Below are 18,256 nucleotides of genomic sequence, written 5' to 3' on the forward strand. Positions count from 1 at the left end.
CATTTATGCTACCTGTTTATAGGCCTGCTGCTTTGTAAATGTCGTAGCTTTCCACAATAAATAGTCATTTCATATGGTTTGCTCTGAAATGTATATATGCCTTTTTGTACTAAATGGCCCTCCCTGCATGACCAAATGGTGCGACTTGAGCTGTGAAACTGGAGCTTATAGCTCAAAATTCAACTGGAGAGCATGTTGGCCCCCTGGTTTTAGCTGGATTATTATTTTTATTTTATCGGTTTTAGCTGATTTATTTTATTATTATACTAGATTTAACTGGATTATTATTATAGTCATACCTTGGGTTGAATGTGCTTCAGGTTGAGTGATTTTGGGTTGCGCTCCGCGGCAACCTGGAAGTAACAGAGTGTTACTTCTGGGTTTTGCCGCTTGCGCATGTGCAGACGCTCAAAATGACATCACGCACGTGCGCGGAAGCAGCAAAACATGACCTGCGCACGCACAATCACGTCTTACGTTTCATTCAGGATGCGAACGGGGCTCCGGAATGGATCCCGTTCGCATCCTGAGGTACCACTGTAGTTTACAGTGATACCTCGGGTAAGAACTTAATTCGTTCCGGAGGTCCGTTCTTAACCTGAAACTGTTCTTAACCTGAAACACCACTTTAGCTAATGAGGCCTCTCACTGCCGCTGCACCGCCATGCAATTTCTGTTCTCATCCTGAAGCAAAGTTCTTAACCCGAGGTACTATTTCTGGGTTAGCAGAGTCTGTAACCTGAAGTATATGTAACCCAAGGTACCACTGTATTGGTTTTAGCTGGATCATTATTATTCTTATTATATTATATTGGTTGTAACTGGATTATTATTATATTATATTGGGTTTAGCTGTATTATTATTATTATTATTATTATTATTATTATTATTATTATTATTATTATAGTTTATTGATTTTAGCTGGATCATTATTTTTATTATATTGGTTTTAAGTGGATCATTATTATTTATTTTATTTTGTATTATATCAGTTTGAGCTGCATTATCATTATTTTATTTATCAGTTTGAGCTGCATTATTATTATTATTATTATTCTCTCCCCCCACAATCCCGCAATATCTCTCCTCTGCCTCCGTTTCTCAAACCTCCCCCAATCCTGTCCCCGCCTCCTCTTTCTGCCCCATCTCGGCCTCCAATGGCCTTTTTCCTAGAGCGAACACCCACCAGAGGTGTCCCCGCCTCATCCCTCCGCGGTGCCCCGCGCAAAGCCTTCCCCCCGGCAACCGCGTCCGCCTCCCCTTCCCTTCCTCCCGCCTGGCGTTCCCCCTCGCTCCGCCTCCTCTCGGCGTCGCCCTGACCCGCCGTGGAAGATGGCGCTGAGCGGCCAGGTCGGTGCCTATGGGGAGGGTGGGGGGGTGGAGAAGGACTTTGAACCCGGCCTGGCGGCGTGAGGAAGGGTGGTCCCTAGGGGAGAAGGAAGGGGGTCGTGCCTGGGGGTCGGGGGCAGCAGCAGCAGCACAGCCCCGTGGGGAGCGAGGGGTTTGGGGGTGTCTTGTGGGGTGGGGGGGAGGAAGGGAAGTGTTGACCCCCCAACCGACCGACCACGTCCCTCTGGGATGCTTCAAAGGGGTCTGAAGGCAGGGCTTGGCTATGGTGGGTGGGGAAGGTGGGGTTTGGGGGCACGACCCCTGGGTGGCTATAGGATGCGTTGCAAGGGAGGGGGTGGGGGCCAGGTGAGCCAAGGTGGGGGGAGGGTGATGGTGGTTTGGCCAGGTAGGGTGTTTCCCAAGGAGGAGGGGGGTGGATCTGAGGATCAGGAGGAAAGACAGGGTAGCTTTTGTTAAAAATCCACCCATCAACTTGAAAGGCAGCTTTCTTATATGGTTAAAGGTAAAGGGACCCCTGACCATTAGGTCCAGTCGTGACCGACTCTGGGGTTGTGGCGCCAGCCGTGTCCCTATATATGGTTATCATGTATTTAATTATACCCTGGCTTCACTGACCCCTGGCGTAACTCAGGGCAGGTTACAGATTTTTTAAAATTATATGCACCCGAAAGAAAATAAGAAAAACAGGAATTGAAAGATCATGAAACATGATATTTCTAAGGGAATCAATTTTGCTATTTGTACAACATGAGGTGGGAACACTCAGGTAAAGGTAAAGGTACCCCTGACCATTAGGTCCAGTCGTGACTGACTCTGGGGTTGCGGCGGTCATCTCGCTTTATTGGCCGAGGGAGCCGGCGTACAGCTTCCGAGTCATGTGGCCAGCATGACTAAGCCGTTTCTGGCGAACCAGAGCAGTACACGGAAACGCCGTTTACCTTCCCGCCTGAGTGGTACCTATTTATCTACTTGCACTTTGACATGCTTTCGAACTGCTAGGTTGGCAGGAGCAGGGACCGAGCAACAGGAGCTCACCCCGTCGCGGGGATTCAAACTGCCGACCTTCTGATCGGCAAGTCCTAGGCACTGTGGTTTAACCCACAGCGCCACCCGCGTCCCAGAAACTCAGGTATATAAGCTAATCACCAAACGGCACTTCAAACCTAGGTGACGGTAACCACAATGGTATGTCTACGTGCCATTTCCCCACCACCAATGGAGTTTGTTACGATGATTACCGGTATTTTATTTCTATACCCTTATGTATTTTAAAGAAAAATCTCAAAGGTGTTTGCAACACATTGAAACATCAGATAAAACAATCCAGAGTAAAACAAATTCAAGGAAAATATTTGAGACCCTTCTCTTAAGTGACATTTTGCTTTCCCCATATTTATTTACCACTTAATTTATATGGCTGTCCCTTAGCAGAAGTACTTCAGGAAGCCAGTGTGGTGTAGTGGTTTGAGAGTCAGACTAGGACCTGGGAGATCGGGGTTCAAATCCCCACTCAGTCATGAAGCGCACCTTGGGCCAGTCACAGTATCTTAACCTACTTCACAGGGTCCTTGTAGGGATTAACTGAGGAGGGTAAACCATGTACTGTTTGGAGGAAAAGGCAACAAATAAGCTCTTCTGCGTATCTGCTTAAGAAAGCTGGAGGGGCCAGCCAGATGGAGAAGCCAGTCTGGCAAACTGGCATCCAGAGATCTCCACGTGGTTGCAGTTGGACCCGTGCCAGTCGCAAAACACATTTGGCATCTGGCTAATTTCTAACATTAGCCAGGGTGGAAAATCCTGTAGTGAACAGGAAGCTATCAGGATCGGATGCAGGGGAAGATATTCAAATGCTCGCTGGCAGGGGAAGAGGTTTAGTTAAAATTTTATGCTGTGCATAAGCAGATTTTGTCACTGCTAGTATGTTTAACTTCAGTAGTTATCAGTGTCAGCTCCAGCCTGCCTTACCTAGAACAGAGGTGCTGAAACAGTTTTCTTTAGATGACTGGTGGCCTACAAGATCTATTCAGCTGGTCTGCAGAAAGGTTGTGGAACAGTTGGGAATATCCGTACTTGGCTGTGCACTGATTTCTCCCCCATTTGACCAGGGTCTGGTTTTAAAACAGGGCCCTGATCCAGAGCCTGTGATTTTTTCATAATAGCTTTGACTATGGTACCGGTAGCTGAAGGAATATGTTTTATATTTCTTTATCCATCACATTAGAAAGGCAAGACTACAATTATTAAAATACAAGCTGAGTTAGGTATGTGCTTTGATTTATAGAACAAAAAATGTTTATTAAGCAGTCCACTGAGAAACAACACCCTCTAGTGATCTGTGGAAAAAATAAGCTCATGATCCACTAATCTAGAGAAAACTCTGCCTCCTTTTAATAGCCACAATTCTATCATTAGTGCAGTCTCAACAACATATCCTTCAGGGTGTGATCATGGCTCTGTGATCTTCATTTTTTGTCTTTTAAGAAACACCCAGACTGCTTTGGACGAAATTACAGGAGGCATACGTATCTTGAGCAATCGCCCCACCACAGGGTACAAAATAAAGATGGAATGAATCTTTGATTCTTAGTTTGGTGCACTAGATATTCCAACAGAACCGCTGTCCAGAGATGGGGAAAAAGTGCCATTGAGATTGTCAAAGACAAAAATACATGATTGATCATTTACTGTATTTTTTGCTCTATAAGACTCACTTTTTCCCTCCTAAAAAGTAAGGGGAAATGTGTGTGCGTCTTATGAAGCAAATGCAGGCTGCGCAGCTATCCCAGAAGCCAGAACAGCAAGAGGGATTGCTGCTTTCACTGCACAGCGATCCCTCTTGCTGTTCTGGCTTCTGAGATTCAGAATATTTTTTTTCTTGTTTTCCTCCTCTAAAAATTAGCTGCGTCTTGTGGTCTGGTGCGTCTTATAGAGCGAAAAATACGGTATGTGGATTCCTAAGGCACCATGCAAGGTAGCATTTACTAGATGCTTTGCTTTATTTCGTAAGCCAAGGTGTGCATTGCATGTGTCTCTTGTTTTACCATGTCAGGAACACTGAAGTTCTCTAATTGCTGCATCTCAGGACTTCTGTGGCTGTCATGACAGTTCCACAGTGTTTTTGGCCAAATAAGCAAAGGAGGCCACACATTGATATGATTTCTACAATGGTTAGGAAGGAGGTGATGGGGGAGGGAATTAATGATGTCTCCTTTGTTACTGGTGACTCATTCTTTGTTAGCCAGCCTGTTAAGCTGCTCTTCCCCCAACAGCTGATGGATCCTGCTGGCTTCATAACAAGCCTACAGATAACTTTTGCTGGTATGACCAGCTGCCTTACTTGAAGACCTAGTCATTTCTTTGAATAGGGAATTGGGGTGTGTGGTTGACACAATAACACCGATGTAAAACTGACAGCTGAAAAAAGGGTGCCTAGAAGCATGAAGTCAATTAAAAGCGAAGGATAAGAAGCTCAGCTGAAAGTTTTTTTTATTATTTATTACCAGATTTATACCCATCCCTTCTGATGCCTTTACATTGCTCAGGGCAACTAACAGCAAACCAATAAAAACACAAAATCATCCTAAAAGCTAACAACATGCAGTTATTGCATGCTCTAAATTGTACCTTTATTTAGCCTTTTTCCGTGCTTCGGAACGTAATATTGATGCTTTTTTCATTCTACTGGATGTGCTTGCATTGGAGCAGAAGTTAAAATGTGGCTCATCCGTATTGCTCGCTGATATTCTTGCTAAGAATATAGGATGAGCTTATTTACATTCTTAAGCAGGAGTGCCTTCAAGATTGCCAAACAGAGATTAGTTATATGTTAATTATTTAGAGATCCCAAGTAAGTGCTCTTGATTTGTAAATATAAAATGCATCAGTGGACTAAGAAGATTGTAATGTATTTTTCACTGATTAGCAAGTCTGAAATCCCTACATTAATTGCTTTATATTAAAAATGTATAAATTGTACTTTATCCAGAAATGAATAACACAGACGTAACAATGCGGCAAAAATAGAGGGATAAAGCTAGTCTACCATCTAAAAATATAATAATCTAAAATGCCGTGGCATAGAAAAAAAGTTTTTGCCTGGTGCTGAAACCCAATATTGCATTGGTTCTATGTGTCCTTCGCATGGGAGGGTATTCCATGGTTGGCATGCCACTGCAGAGAAGGCAGTGGAGTGAATTCTCTCTTTCTTTATTTTTTTCAAAGATTTTATTGATTTTCCACATTTTTAAACAAACAAACAAACAAACACAAATCCTAACTAAACGTAGTCCAATATTAATATCATAGTTAAATGACTTCCTCAAATTCCCTTGACTGAATTCCATTATATATCATTGTAACAGTTTTCCAAAACAGTTTCTCATAAAATTAACATACTCCTTAACATCTTTGTCTCTTTTCATCTTAACTTTAAACATATTGTTTTGTAATTTCACATATTTAAATCCTTAGCCTATCTGTTATTTTGCAAGTTTTTCTATTTAATTTATCTTAGCATATTTAGATAAATAGTCTTTGAATTTCTTCCATTCTTCCTGCTCCTCCTTCTGGTCACGGATTCTACTGGTCAGGTTGGCTAGCTCCGAAAAGTCCATCATCTTCATCTGCAAATTCCTCCACTGTTTCCTGTGTTTTCCAATTTTTGGCTAATAAAATTCGAGCTGCAGTTGTGGCATACAAAGACAGTCTAACATCTTTTTTGGGCAATTCCAAACCTATTATTCCAAGAAGAAAGGCCTCTGGTTTCTTAACAAATGTATATTTCAACATTTTTTTCAACTCATTATAAATCTTCTCCCAGAAGTCTTTCACCTTGGGACAGGTCCACCACATATGATAGAAGGTACCCTCCTTTTGGAGTGAATTCTCAGTGGAGGGCTGTGCTGTTTTCTCTTCTGCTTAATGTTGGGTTTTTGCATGAAGCACCTGCACTAGAGAGCAATAGGAAGGGGAAGGGAAACCCGGTGTAAGAGTAAAACCGCCCTCTACTCCCCCGGGTTCTTTGCATTGGCCGCAGAACTCTGCAAAGCGAGGAGTCAGTGGCTAACAAGTAAAATCAGAATTTATGGACCCTTGCTAAAGGATCAGAAAAAACTGAATATCTTTCCTTCCAAATATCTAAGAGGCTAAAATATTACTATTTTTCATTAGCAGGGACATGGGGGAGGGTTGGCTGGAAAAGCTTTCCCCACCCTGCTAGATATTGCCTAGTTAAGAAATACAGTCAAACCTTGGTTGTCAAATGTAATCCATTTCGGAAGACGATTTGACTTCCAAAATGTTCAAAAACTGAAAGCAGAAGCCTCAATACAATAGAGAAACTCAAAACGGAAGCGGCATCGGACATTCGGTTTCCAAAAATCTTTCAAAAACCAGAGCAGTTACTTCCGGGTTTTCGGCATTTGGGAGCCGGAACGTACGATAACAGAGGCTCTTGGGAACCGAGGTTTGACTGTACAGTGATACTTCTGGTTAAGTACTTAATTCATTCCGGAGGTCTGTTCTTAACCTGAAACTGTTCTTAACCTGAAGCACCACTTTAGCTAATGGGGCCTCCTGCTGCCGCTTCACTGTCGCTGCACGATTTCTGTTCTTATCCTGAAGCAAAGTTCTTAACCCGAGGTACTATTTCTGGGTTAGCGGAGTCTGTAACCTGAAGCGTCTGTAACCTGAAGCGTATGTAATCCGAGGTACCACTGTATTACTGAAGGTCGTCGTGTTTTTATGTAAGCTGCTTATGTTTATTTTAGTAAGTAGTATAATATATATTGTAAAATAGAACTAACTAAAGAAAAAACCTGCCTGTTATGCCAACATTTTTGAACTCTTGCTATTAATGAAAAATGCTAGATCCACACAGTCTAGCTTACAGTAATGGAGAGAGTTCTTTGTGCTTTATAGTTTTTACAGAGCAGGATTATTTTGTCATTTAAATGGTAATTAGGGTATTCATTTCCCATTACCTTTGATATCCTTTTCCCGCCAGGCAATTAACGTGCGGTTATGTTCTTCATAGGTTTCGGAAAGGAAGAAGATGCCCAGTAATGCTGTTCTCTTGGAATCCAAATCCTCACCCATCAACCTTCTAAATGAAATGCAGCAGCTGCGTCTCCTAGGACACCTTTGTGATGTGACTGTCAGCGTGGAATATCAAGGGGTCAAGGCAGACTTTGTTGCTCACAAAGCTGTCCTGGCGGCAACCAGCAAGTTTTTTAAAGAGGTGTTTCTCAATGAAAAGTGCATGGACGGACTAAGGACAAATGTACAATTGAACGAGGTCCAGGTAGCGGACTTTGCATCTTTTCTTGAGTTTGTATATACTGCCAGGGTAGAGGTAGAAGAAGACCGGGTTCAACGCATGCTGGAAATGGCCGAGAAGCTGAAGTGCTTGGACTTGTCGGAAACCTGCTTTCAGCTCAAGAAGCAGATGCTCGAATCGGTGTTGTTGGAGTTGCAGAATTTTTCCGAGTCGCAGGATGCGGCGGAGGACGGTGGTTCCCAGCCAGGCAGCTTGCTTGAGCCAAGGGCAGTCGCGGAGACGCCGGGGGACAACACGGACCGTGTTGTGGATTCTCCTCTCGGCAGACCCAGGGATGGCGAGGGCCTCGAGACTCCCGCTGCTAAATTAAAGGAGAAGTTAGATAAGAAGAAAGAAGCCTTGAAGACGTCCTGCGCCAAGATCAGGAGAGCCAGCGGAAGACTTGCTGGCCGGAAGGTGTTTGTGGAGATCCCCAAGAAAAAGTACACAAGGCGCCTTCGAGAGCAGCAAAAGTACGCGGAGGCTGTGGCCGAGGAGAGTCGGCTCTCCAAAGACCACAGCATCCATAAGGAAGGGGAGGAGAAGAAAGATGAAGAAGAGGAGAAAGGACAAGTGGTGAGCGTCGTGAAATCTGAAAGCAAAGGGTGCGATGGCGCCGACGACCTGGAGGAAAACCTGACTAAACTGGAGGACGATAAAAAGAACCGTGGCGGCAACTTTACCTGCAGCACCTGCGAGAGAGAGTTCCTGTACGAGAAGAGCTTTCTGAAGCACATCAGGCACAGCCACGGGATCGCGGCCGAAGTCATTTACCGTTGCGAAACCTGCAGCCAGACTTTTGCCAACCGGTGCAACCTCAAAAGCCACGAGCGCCACGTCCACAGCAGCGAGCGCCACTTCCCTTGCGAGCTCTGTGGTAAGAAGTTCAAGAGGAAGAAGGACGTCAAGAGGCACATTCTGCAGGTTCATGAGGGTGGTGGGGAACGTCATCACTGCCTACAATGTGGAAAGGGTTTGAGCTCCAAAACGGCCTTGCGGCTTCATGAAAGGACACATACAGGCGACAAGCCTTATGGGTGCACAGAGTGTGAGGCTAAGTTTTCTCAGCCTTCGGCACTTAAAACACACATGAGGTATGGACACACTTAACTGGCCTTATTAGTTAAATCTCTGGGCAAAGAAAGGAAAAGGTAGCGTTCCTCCAAGGCTGCTTGCCGGTGGTCAAATAAGAAAGCAGGGTTTTATGAGTAGAGTTTACCGTATTTTTTGCTCTATAAGACTCACTTTTTCCCTCCTAAAAAGTAAGGGGAAATGTGTGTGCGTCTTATGGAGCGAATGCGGGCTGCACAGCTATTCCAAAAGCCAGAACAGCAAGAGGGATTGCTGCTTTCACTGCGCAGCGATTCCTCTTGCTGTCCTGGCTTCTGAGATTCAGAATATTTTTTTTTCTTGCTTTCCTCCTCCAAAAACTAGGTGCGTTTTGTGGTCTGGTGCGTCTTATAGAGCGAAAAATACGGTGCTCGTGAAATGTTTGGTAGTGTTTGCTCTTTGCTTTCGAAGAAAAAGTTTGAGACTGTCGTGCAGATGGCACCAAATCACAGGCTCAGACTCCTATTGGGTTGCCTTTTAAAAAGTTGGGAGTAAATTGAAGCCTTTATAGGAGAACTGGGAGAGATTATAGTCTTGATTGCATCACACCGATACTCAGAATTGTAGTTAAAACAAGTGGCAAAAAAGACTTCAAACAATCCAGTCTGACTTTTGCCAGCTAATTTGGATAAAACACATTACAGTGCTTCATGATACGAGTCCTTGGGAGTAATATTGCTAACCTGAATGCTTTCTATCTCCACATATAGAGCATTCAAATTCAATGGGAGGTGGCAAGTTCTGAGAATTGAAATTGAATTCTGCAGTCATTGTTTCAGGTGTTACTTGAGCGCAAACAGTAGCATAATCCTTTGGTTCCAGACAGTACCTCTCTTTCTCCCACTCATCTTCTGAAACTTTTTGCAATAGGCTTGACAGCAAAACTTCATCGCTGTTGATGGGTCATTTTGCCCCGTGAAAAATTCAATTGCATGTGTGTTCTTCAGCTGGCAATGTCATGAGCAAATATTTTCTCTTGATGAAAGTGGCACTTCTTTGCAAGACAAGGACTTTGAATTCTTTGATTCTATTATTGTTCACTAGATGGGCTTTCACTGCTTTCAATTCTCCCCACTGTGAAACAGCTTTTGAAACCTGCAGAGTGAGGAATTGAGTCCTTCCCTATGACTTATCTTTCTTTTTAGATAGAACCTGCTGAAAAATATCTTTTGTGTGTGTGTTTATCTGTGGGATGGGGAGTCTCTATAAAACACAGAAAAGAAACTATGGGCTTGCAGGGCCCCTAGATACTTCAGGTTCAATTCTTAGTTCAGATATTTGGGATGGAATTCGTGTTTGATTAGGAGGGTGAAGCTCGTTCATTGTTACCGTGCATCATGCAACAGTAATATTTTTAGTGGTATGTTTTGTAAAAACTGTATGGGCATGTAGAGGGTGATCTCTAGCCCATCTTTTGGTATGTTGAAGAATTCTTCTGCCTCCTTGAGGAGCCGGGAATATGAACCATTGTAGAACAGTGTTTGGTCCCAGCAGGGGGAAAAACCAGGGTGTGCAGGTAAGGACATAGCTTGTGATTAATTTTATATGTGTTATTGTTTTAAGTTGAGGGAATGAAATCCAAAAGGTAACTGTTCTAAGGCTTCCACAAGCAAAACATCTTTCTCCTCTGCACACACGGTTTTGAAAGCCAAAATATTTGTGATCCAGCGAAACACTTTTGGATCCTTTCCCCCACCCCGGGGAATCCAATTTTACTGGAAATACATTGTCGTTCCTATTGAGCTAAGATTGCAGGTGGCTTTACACAAAAGAAGAAGAAAAAAATACCTTCTTTATAAATAAGTACAAATGGTATCTGAAAATTACAGCTTTTTTGTTTTAAACAGAAGACTGCTTCTGTTCAGCTGGGAGCCCCATACACTAGCATACACTTGGCTTTCGGGGGGCAGGGGAAAGAGAAAGAGTCCTATCCATGGATAGGCAAAGACAACCTCAAGAAAGAAAGTGCCCACCACTAGTTACTGCTTAGTAAAGAGGCAGAACAAGTGACTATAATGAAGTGCTGTAGTTGTGTTGATTTGTATTATTTTCTCATTTCAGAATCCATACTGGTGAAAAGCCCTTCGTTTGTGGCGATTGTGGAGCAAAATTCACGCAGAATCACATGCTTATCTATCATAAAAGATGCCACACAGGTATAAAAGTATTGCTTTTTGTTGTTGTTTTGCTTTGTATTCTTTCACTCAGTGTGTTTGATTTCCTGTACATCTGAGAGTTTGGCCACATTGATCCCAAACAGCAAGTAATTTGGGACAGGTGCGCAGTTTCTGTCTTCGCTCCAAAGTGTTGCAGGTTTATTCTGTGATGCTACACTGGTGCAATGCATCCCCTTAGACAATTATTGCTGGATGAGTAGCTGTTAAAAAGAGGTGAGGGGAGAGTTAAAACTGCCAATGCACTGTTTGCTTGAAGTGTATCTTTGCTCTCTCGATCCATATCCTTGTTCCAAATATTACTGTTAGTGGCTTAAAATAACCTCTTCACCTTTATTGTGTCCTCTAGGGGAACGACCTTTCATGTGTGAAACGTGTGGGAAGAGCTTTGCCTCTAAGGAGTATCTGAAACACCACAACCGAATCCACACGGGGTCCAAGCCATTTAAATGCGAAGTTTGCTTCCGAACATTTGCACAGAGGAATTCACTGTATCAGCACATAAAGGTTCATACAGGTAGGAAGGCAAAAGGGTCAAGCTGGGGTCAGGACGGGGAGCCTCCTGTTTGCAAAATTTGGGTGTGAACTAAAGGGACGCGGGTGGCGCTGTGGGTTAAACCACAGAGGCTAGGACTTGCCGATCAGAAGGTCAGCGGTTCGAATCCCCATGACGGGGTGAGCTCCTGTTTCTCGGTCCCTGCTCCTGCCAACCTAGCAGTTCGAAAGCACGTCAAAGTGCAAGTAGATAAATAGGTACCGCTCTGGCGGGAAGGTAAACAGCGTTTCCGTGTGCTGCTCTGGTTCGCCAGAAGCGGCTTAGTCATGCTGGCTACATGACCCGGAAGCTGTCTGCGGACAAACGCCGGCTCCCTCGGTCTATAGAGCGAGATGAGCACATAATCCCAGAGTCGTCTGCGACTGGACCTAATGGTCAGGGGTACATTTACCTTTACCTTACAAAGGTGAAGATCTTGCAGGTGTTCCTTAGTGGTTTCTTCCTTCACTTGGTCGCTGTCAGAGTCTGCAAGAGCAGCCCTTTTGCATGCAGTCAAATAGCAATACTAACCATGTGCTCTGCTTATAGGTGAGCGTCCCTACTGTTGTGATCAGTGTGGCAAACAGTTCACCCAGCTCAATGCCCTGCAACGCCATCATCGGATTCACACAGGGGAGAAACCGTTCATGTGCAACGCTTGTGGCCGGACATTTACCGACAAATCTACTCTTCGGCGGCACACCTCTGTAAGGAAATTTTGATTTTCTGTTTCCTAAAAAGCCACGTAACTTAAGGATGCAGCAGGTTTGGCCCTCCGGGTGTTGCTGACTACAACTCCCATCATCCCAGGCTGTTGGGTCATGCTGGCTGCAGTTGGTGAATGGTTTGAGTCCTACAACACCTAGAAGGCCAGAGGTTCTCTATCCCCGATGTAAATGGTATAGTTACTGGCAGAGATGGAAAACATTGTGTAAACCCCACATAGCATGGCTCCACCTGAAGTTGGAGCATTGAACTAGAACAGGCTTCCTCAAACTTGGCCCTCCAGATGTGAGAACCAGTGTGGGGCGGCAGGGAGCTGCTGGAAGGAAGGAAGGAAGGAAGGAAGGAAGGAAGGAAGGAAGGAAGGAAGGAAAGAGCTGAGAACCTGTTCTGCGAGCATAAGGACATATGCAGTGTTTCCCAATCTCGGAAAAGCAAGCAAAGTCAATAGTCACGAGCTGGTGCATCCACACAGCCCCCTCAGGCCTCAGAATCTTGGAAGGCCTACGATTGACCCCCTTCCTTGAGCCAGTGTGGTGTAGTGGTTAAGAGCGGCAGACTCGTAATTTGGTGAACCAGGTTCGCTTCCCCGCTCCTCCACATGCAGCTGCTGGGTGACCTTGGGCTAGTCACACTTCTTTGAAGTCTCTCAGCCCCACTCACCTCACAGAGTGATTGTTGTGGGGGAGGAAGGGAAAGGAGAATGTTAGCCATTTTGAGACTCGTTCGGGTAGTGGTAAAGCGGGATATCAAATCCAAAACTCTTCTTCTTCGTCTTCTTTGCCTACAACTCCTATGATCCCTAGCTAGCAGGACCAGTGGTCAGGGATGATGGGAATTGTAGTCTCAAAACATCTGGAGGGCTGAGTTTGAGGAAGCCTGAATTAGAGCCTTAGCTGGCTGGCTATTTTGTGCATAGGGAGTGAGCAGAAACGTTCTTTGGCTAATCCTAAGCTAGGGGCGTCCCCATTTTCCTGCATTTAAGAATTGAATTATTGAGTATGGGGTGTTGCAGATGGCTACCAAATCAGATTTCATGAACGCCTTGGCAGGTTAGACCTCTGTGCTCTTGCAGAGTTTCAGCATTGACACATTCAAGCAAATACCTGAACATGCCTATGGTACTTGCCCATTCGTATATCACTTTTTCCATGGTACTCATGCGGCTGGGAAGTGATTCCTATTAGGGCCTCAGTTGTACACTCTAATTTGTGCAACCAGAAAGCCCAAAAGCTGTTCCTTGCCTTTATTAAACAGTGAAAACAAATTACTAATATATAATGAGAAAATGCAGGCTTGGTCTTGCATTTTTGATCTTATTATGAACTCTTCCTGTACTTGTGGTTTTTTTAAAAAAGTCCCTCACTACTTCATAACTTGGGAAGGCTACATCCTCTATTCTGCCTACATTTTAATTGCTCCCAGCCATTGTTCATAAGAGAAACAGGTTTAGGTTGTTGGAGCTAGTAATAATTTATAATTATAATAATTTATTTGTACCCCACCCATTTGGCTGGGTTTCCCCTCATTGCTGAATATGAATTTGCAAGGGTCCTATAATGCTGTAGCAGACCAAGAAATGGCATGTGCAGTTTTAGATAAACAAAAATAAAATAAGTCTGAAATGCCTTCCAACTTCGTTGGAGGTGCAGAGGTGGCTGCTTCCCTGCCTGAGCAGTGGTGTAGCGTGGGGGTGCAGGGGGGGCCAGCCGCACTGGGCGCAACATTGGGGGGGTGCACTCGCACTCGCAGTGCTAAAATCCACGGGTTAGGGGGCGCAAATTACTTGCCTTGCCCCGGGTGCTGACAACCCACGCTACGCCACTGTGCCTGAGTCCTGGGCAGTGTGGGCTCTGAATTCTTAGACAGCAGTTTGAGAAGCGGCTCAGGACCGCATTACCTCAAGGACTGCCTCTTTCCATATGAACCTACCTGGACCCTGGGATCATCTTCTGAGGCCCTCCTTCGTGTGCCTCCTTGAGAGGTTTGGAGGGTGGCAACATGAAAACGGGCCTTCTCTGCAGTGGTTCCCCATCTGTGGAATGCTTTCCTCAGGGAAGTTGCCTGGCGCCTTCACTACACATCTTTAGGCACCAGGCAAAAATGTTGCTTTTTAACCATGCCTTTGCCTGACTTGATCTACATCAAGGGTCAGCAAACTTTTCCAGCAGGGGGCCGGTCCACTGTCCCTTGGAGCTTGTGGGATGCCGGACTATATTTTGGAAAAAAAAATATGAACGAAATCCTAGGCCCCACAAATAACCCAGAGATGCATTTTGAATAAAAGGACGCATTCTACTCATCTAAAAACACACTGATTCCCGGACTGTCCACAGGCCAGATTTAGAAGGCGATTGGGCCGGATCTGGCCCCCGGGCCTTAGGTTGCCTACCCATGATTCTACATCTTATACCTTTTTTAAAATGCTGGCTTTTTTGGGGGGGGAGGGTTATTGGGTTATTGTTGTTGTTTTGATTTTATGTATTTGATACTTTACGTGAACCACCCTGAGACCTTTGGGTATAGGGCAGTATTTAAATTAAATAAATAAGAGGAAGAAGAATCAGTATTCAGAGCAAATTGAAGGTGCTGTAGACTGTAATGTGTGCCAGTGGTGAATTTTGCAATGTCTGTGGTTTCCCCCCACCCCCCCAGATTCATGATAAAAACACACCTTGGAAGTCTTTCCTTGTGGTTGTTGAAGGAGCTTCTAAGAATGATGAGGATCATAAAACAGAGGCAGACTATAACGTGGCTCGTTCCAAAATATCTGAGAAGCTACTGTCGTTCTCTGAAAATGGGCACTATCAGGGTCTGACGGCTATCCAAGGAAATATGACTGCGCTGCATGAAAATGGATCGTCCGCAGTGACAGACTGCAAATCAAAGGGCGCTGCAGGGTCTCCGGAAACCGCCGTAGCTACAACTTTGCATGATCTCACAGTGTTGCACACCCAGACTGACTCATTTCAGCCTCCTCTTTACACCTTGGTGACTATAGAATAGCACTTGCTACAAAGAAGAAAACTCCAGCTGGGGATAGTCTCTGAAATACTCTAGTACACGGTATCCATGATCCATGTAAAGAAGAAGAAAGGGTTACTATGGATGATCTTAATATCCTAGATTCTTCTCAAGTTGTCTTTCAACTGAAGGATTTTCTCTCATCCCGTTCGTTAAAGAGAAAATTATTCTCTCTTTCGTATGCTGTCTCTGTAATTTTAAAGTAGATTTCAGATTACAGAGTCAGTGCAAAAAAGCAGAGTTTTAATCCAGATTTTTCCTTTCCTTCAGCAGAATGGTTTCTTTGGAGAGATTATTTTCCCTCTGAAAGGAGACTCGTTCTGTGCTGGTGTTGTTTCAAATCTCTTAATCGACACTGATTTTACATTGTATGGAAACGAACGTGAGATCGTGTAGCGCAATCTCTCTGGGCCCAATATGAAATGCAGTTTTAATAAATTCTGGTGCTGTGTTGTTTTTAAACATTGGGGGGTGCCTGACCCTGCTCTTTCAAGCTCTTGAATAAGTTATTTTGGGAAATGTTTGGAAAACCAGGTTGGTAAAAGTGCTGGAGCTCCACTGCAGTTCATATGCTAAATCCGTACTTTGTCAGATAGATTGTTCTACATAACTCTGAAGTGGAGTTTCAGAGTAGCGTTGCTGGATTTTGTTCAGAATTTGTGGAGGGATTTCACAGGCTTTTAAAAATTACTCTATGGTCCAACCTTCCTCCTAAGTACCTGGTGAACCTTTTCTCTGTACTCCTTCCTGTCTCCTCAGCCCCACCTACAAACTCACTGTCTTTTAATGGTCTCACCAGTCTATTCGGTCATATGCACACACACCCAAAGCTACACGTGCATCTTCAGCTTCTGTTATAGATATACCCTCATTTCCATACATTCCCTGTACAGGTAGGACCAGCACAAAGTGTTGCATTTCTAAATTGCTCTTCGTTGCCCAGAGGACCTTAGTATTTTTCCCAGCCTCTTGTGATCCCAGTGCCCCACATATGGAGGTTGTGTGCTGGCCACGAGACAAGGAGTTCTGTCACTTTATAAATTTATTGGCAGCATACTTCTACAACAAATTGTTCCAAAGTAATGAATGCGGGACTGCAGGTCACCTGTTGTGGCTTCCCAGTCCTATTCCTCTTTGTGCTACAGCTGGTAAAATATTCCTTGTTCAGGTTTCCGGCAACAGTTTCATTATCTGGGTGAATATGCTTCTTGTTTTTGTACTTGCTGTAATGTTTGTCCCAAAGGCTACAGAATGTACTGGAAAATGAAAATTATAACCTGAACTGGCATTCAGAGTAATGGCTAGCAGCCGTTTAAAAGCTCCTTGAGATTTCCAAGTTCAGCTTCTAAAGGTTTTGCAAAATGTGTTGCATGAAAAGAGAGTACACTTTTAGCGGACATAGTTGGAAGTCAAAGCGAAGCAACTGCCAAAATTTTAAGAAATACATGTTTCTTTTAAAATGTTGTTTTCCTTGTCATAGGGTTGAAGGAGGTGAAGAATTAATTTGTTTTTGCTAAAAACACATCAATACTGTGCCTTCTTACTTTTAAATTCAGGAAAAATGAAGTGCCAAATCCCAAGCTTAAAGTTCCGACATTCCACTGGATTCCAGCAGAACTTGCTAGTGCAACTGTTAGGAGTAATTGTAATTTATGAATATGTCACCCAGCCTGTTAAAGCACTGGCTAATGGGATCTGTTTTTCAACCACTCTTTGTGTCCTGAGATAAAATCAAGTTCAGTGTGTTTTAGCTTAGACAGTGTTATAACCGGACATGGTTTTATAAAACACAACTGAGAATGTTAACTACTTCTTTCAAACTGCTGTGATTTCACACTCTTTATGGATTCACTTTGATGCATTTTTCCTTTTCAAGAAGTGATTGCAATGGTAAATTAAGCCTGAGCTTAACAGGACCCTTTAAGTCAATAGTATTCCCTGCTCTGGCTTACCTGTAGCATTGGCCCTCCACCCATTCACAATACTAGTAGTGACAAAGTACTGTTATTTCCAAAGGAAGAGACTTGCTTCAGAAAAGTAATCCAAGTATGTAACAGCAAATTATTTCTCAAGGTAATGATGGACTCAGTTTATCAGTGTAAAGTGCTTTGGGTCACTTACTCTTCAAGGCTGATTTACTCCTATAGAAGATCTGATCCTTTTCATGTTGCTGGATTCACGCTTGGCCTTTTCTAAAGCTTTTTTCATTAAAAAAAATGAATGGTTTTTGTTCAAAATCACTCGGAGGGGGAAAACATCTAGGCTAACTTCGGTACAGGTATCACAAACAGGTAACTTAGGATCCTGCTTCCATATTTTACTTGTTGAAAGGCAATGCAATAAAAGATCAGTCCAACTGTGTATCAGTTTTGTTTTGTTTGTAAAACCCCTTAGTAGGAGTTTTTTTTTTTACCATTTACTCCTTGTTTATTTTAATTCACTAAAAGGGGTCTTTTTTAGGAAGACTGGAAGAGCTTATATTTAAATATTTATTTTGTAATCCATGTGCTCCATTTTGACGTTAGAATTTTAACGACCAATTACAAAAGAATTTGTAGTAAATATTTAAATCCTTATGTTAGTAAATATAGGTTGGGATTTTTATTTTTACTCTACAGAGATGTGAAAGTGGGTTCACTTGTATGAACTGGTAAACCCCATTAAAAGATTTTTTTCAAATAGTACTATATTTGTTGTGACTCTTTTGGGGAGAGAAAACACACTTTACTTGAAGACTGCAGAGTTCTACCATGATATCTCTACTGTGATCCAGAGGAGTGAGCAATGTGTGTGCAGGAGGAGGCAGGTATTTAACTGATCTATTTCAGCCCCATTAAGATACATAAATACATAATGCAGTATATATAGGTGCGCGGAAGCAGGATCAATATGGATTAGCTAAACTGCAGAGCTTTCCAAACTGTGTGTCGCGACACGTTAGTGTGTTGGCTGCTTGTGTAAGTGTGTTGCACAAACACTCCTCAAACTCCTCCCGGGGCTGGAAAGGGCCTAGTTTAACCTCC

At 43.6% G+C, this 18,256-nt stretch overlaps 2 protein-coding genes across 2 annotated transcripts in view; one reads left to right on the forward strand and one right to left on the reverse strand.

Moving 5' to 3' along the window:
• FERMT1 (FERM domain containing kindlin 1) overlaps window positions 1-18,256 on the reverse strand; it is a 637,654-nt gene that overhangs the window by 317,245 nt on the left and 302,153 nt on the right. The gene's annotated exons all lie outside the window — the stretch shown is intronic.
• On the forward strand, window positions 1,235-17,917 carry LOC310759372 (GDNF-inducible zinc finger protein 1-like). The gene is made up of 6 exons (XM_083606504.1): window positions 1,235-1,351; window positions 7,386-8,761; window positions 10,839-10,933; window positions 11,301-11,468; window positions 12,036-12,193; window positions 14,865-17,917. The coding sequence occupies exons 1-6, from the start codon at window positions 1,334-1,336 to the stop codon at window positions 15,213-15,215; spliced, it is 2,166 nt and encodes a 721-aa protein (XP_083462630.1). The 5' UTR covers window positions 1,235-1,333; the 3' UTR covers window positions 15,216-17,917.

Source organism: Podarcis filfolensis (assembly GCF_964270895.1).
Source record: "Podarcis filfolensis genome assembly, chromosome: 3".
Lineage (NCBI taxonomy): Eukaryota > Metazoa > Chordata > Lepidosauria > Squamata > Lacertidae > Podarcis > Podarcis filfolensis.

Excerpts from the sequence above, each read along its gene's own strand:
- LOC310759372 (XM_083606504.1), top strand. Across the intron at positions 11,469-12,035 it reads GCACATAAAGGTTCATACAG|GTGAGCGTCCCTACTGTTGT; the intron begins GTAGGAAGGCAA and ends CTCTGCTTATAG. Across the intron at positions 12,194-14,864 it reads CTCTTCGGCGGCACACCTCT|ATTCATGATAAAAACACACC; the intron begins GTAAGGAAATTT and ends CCACCCCCCCAG.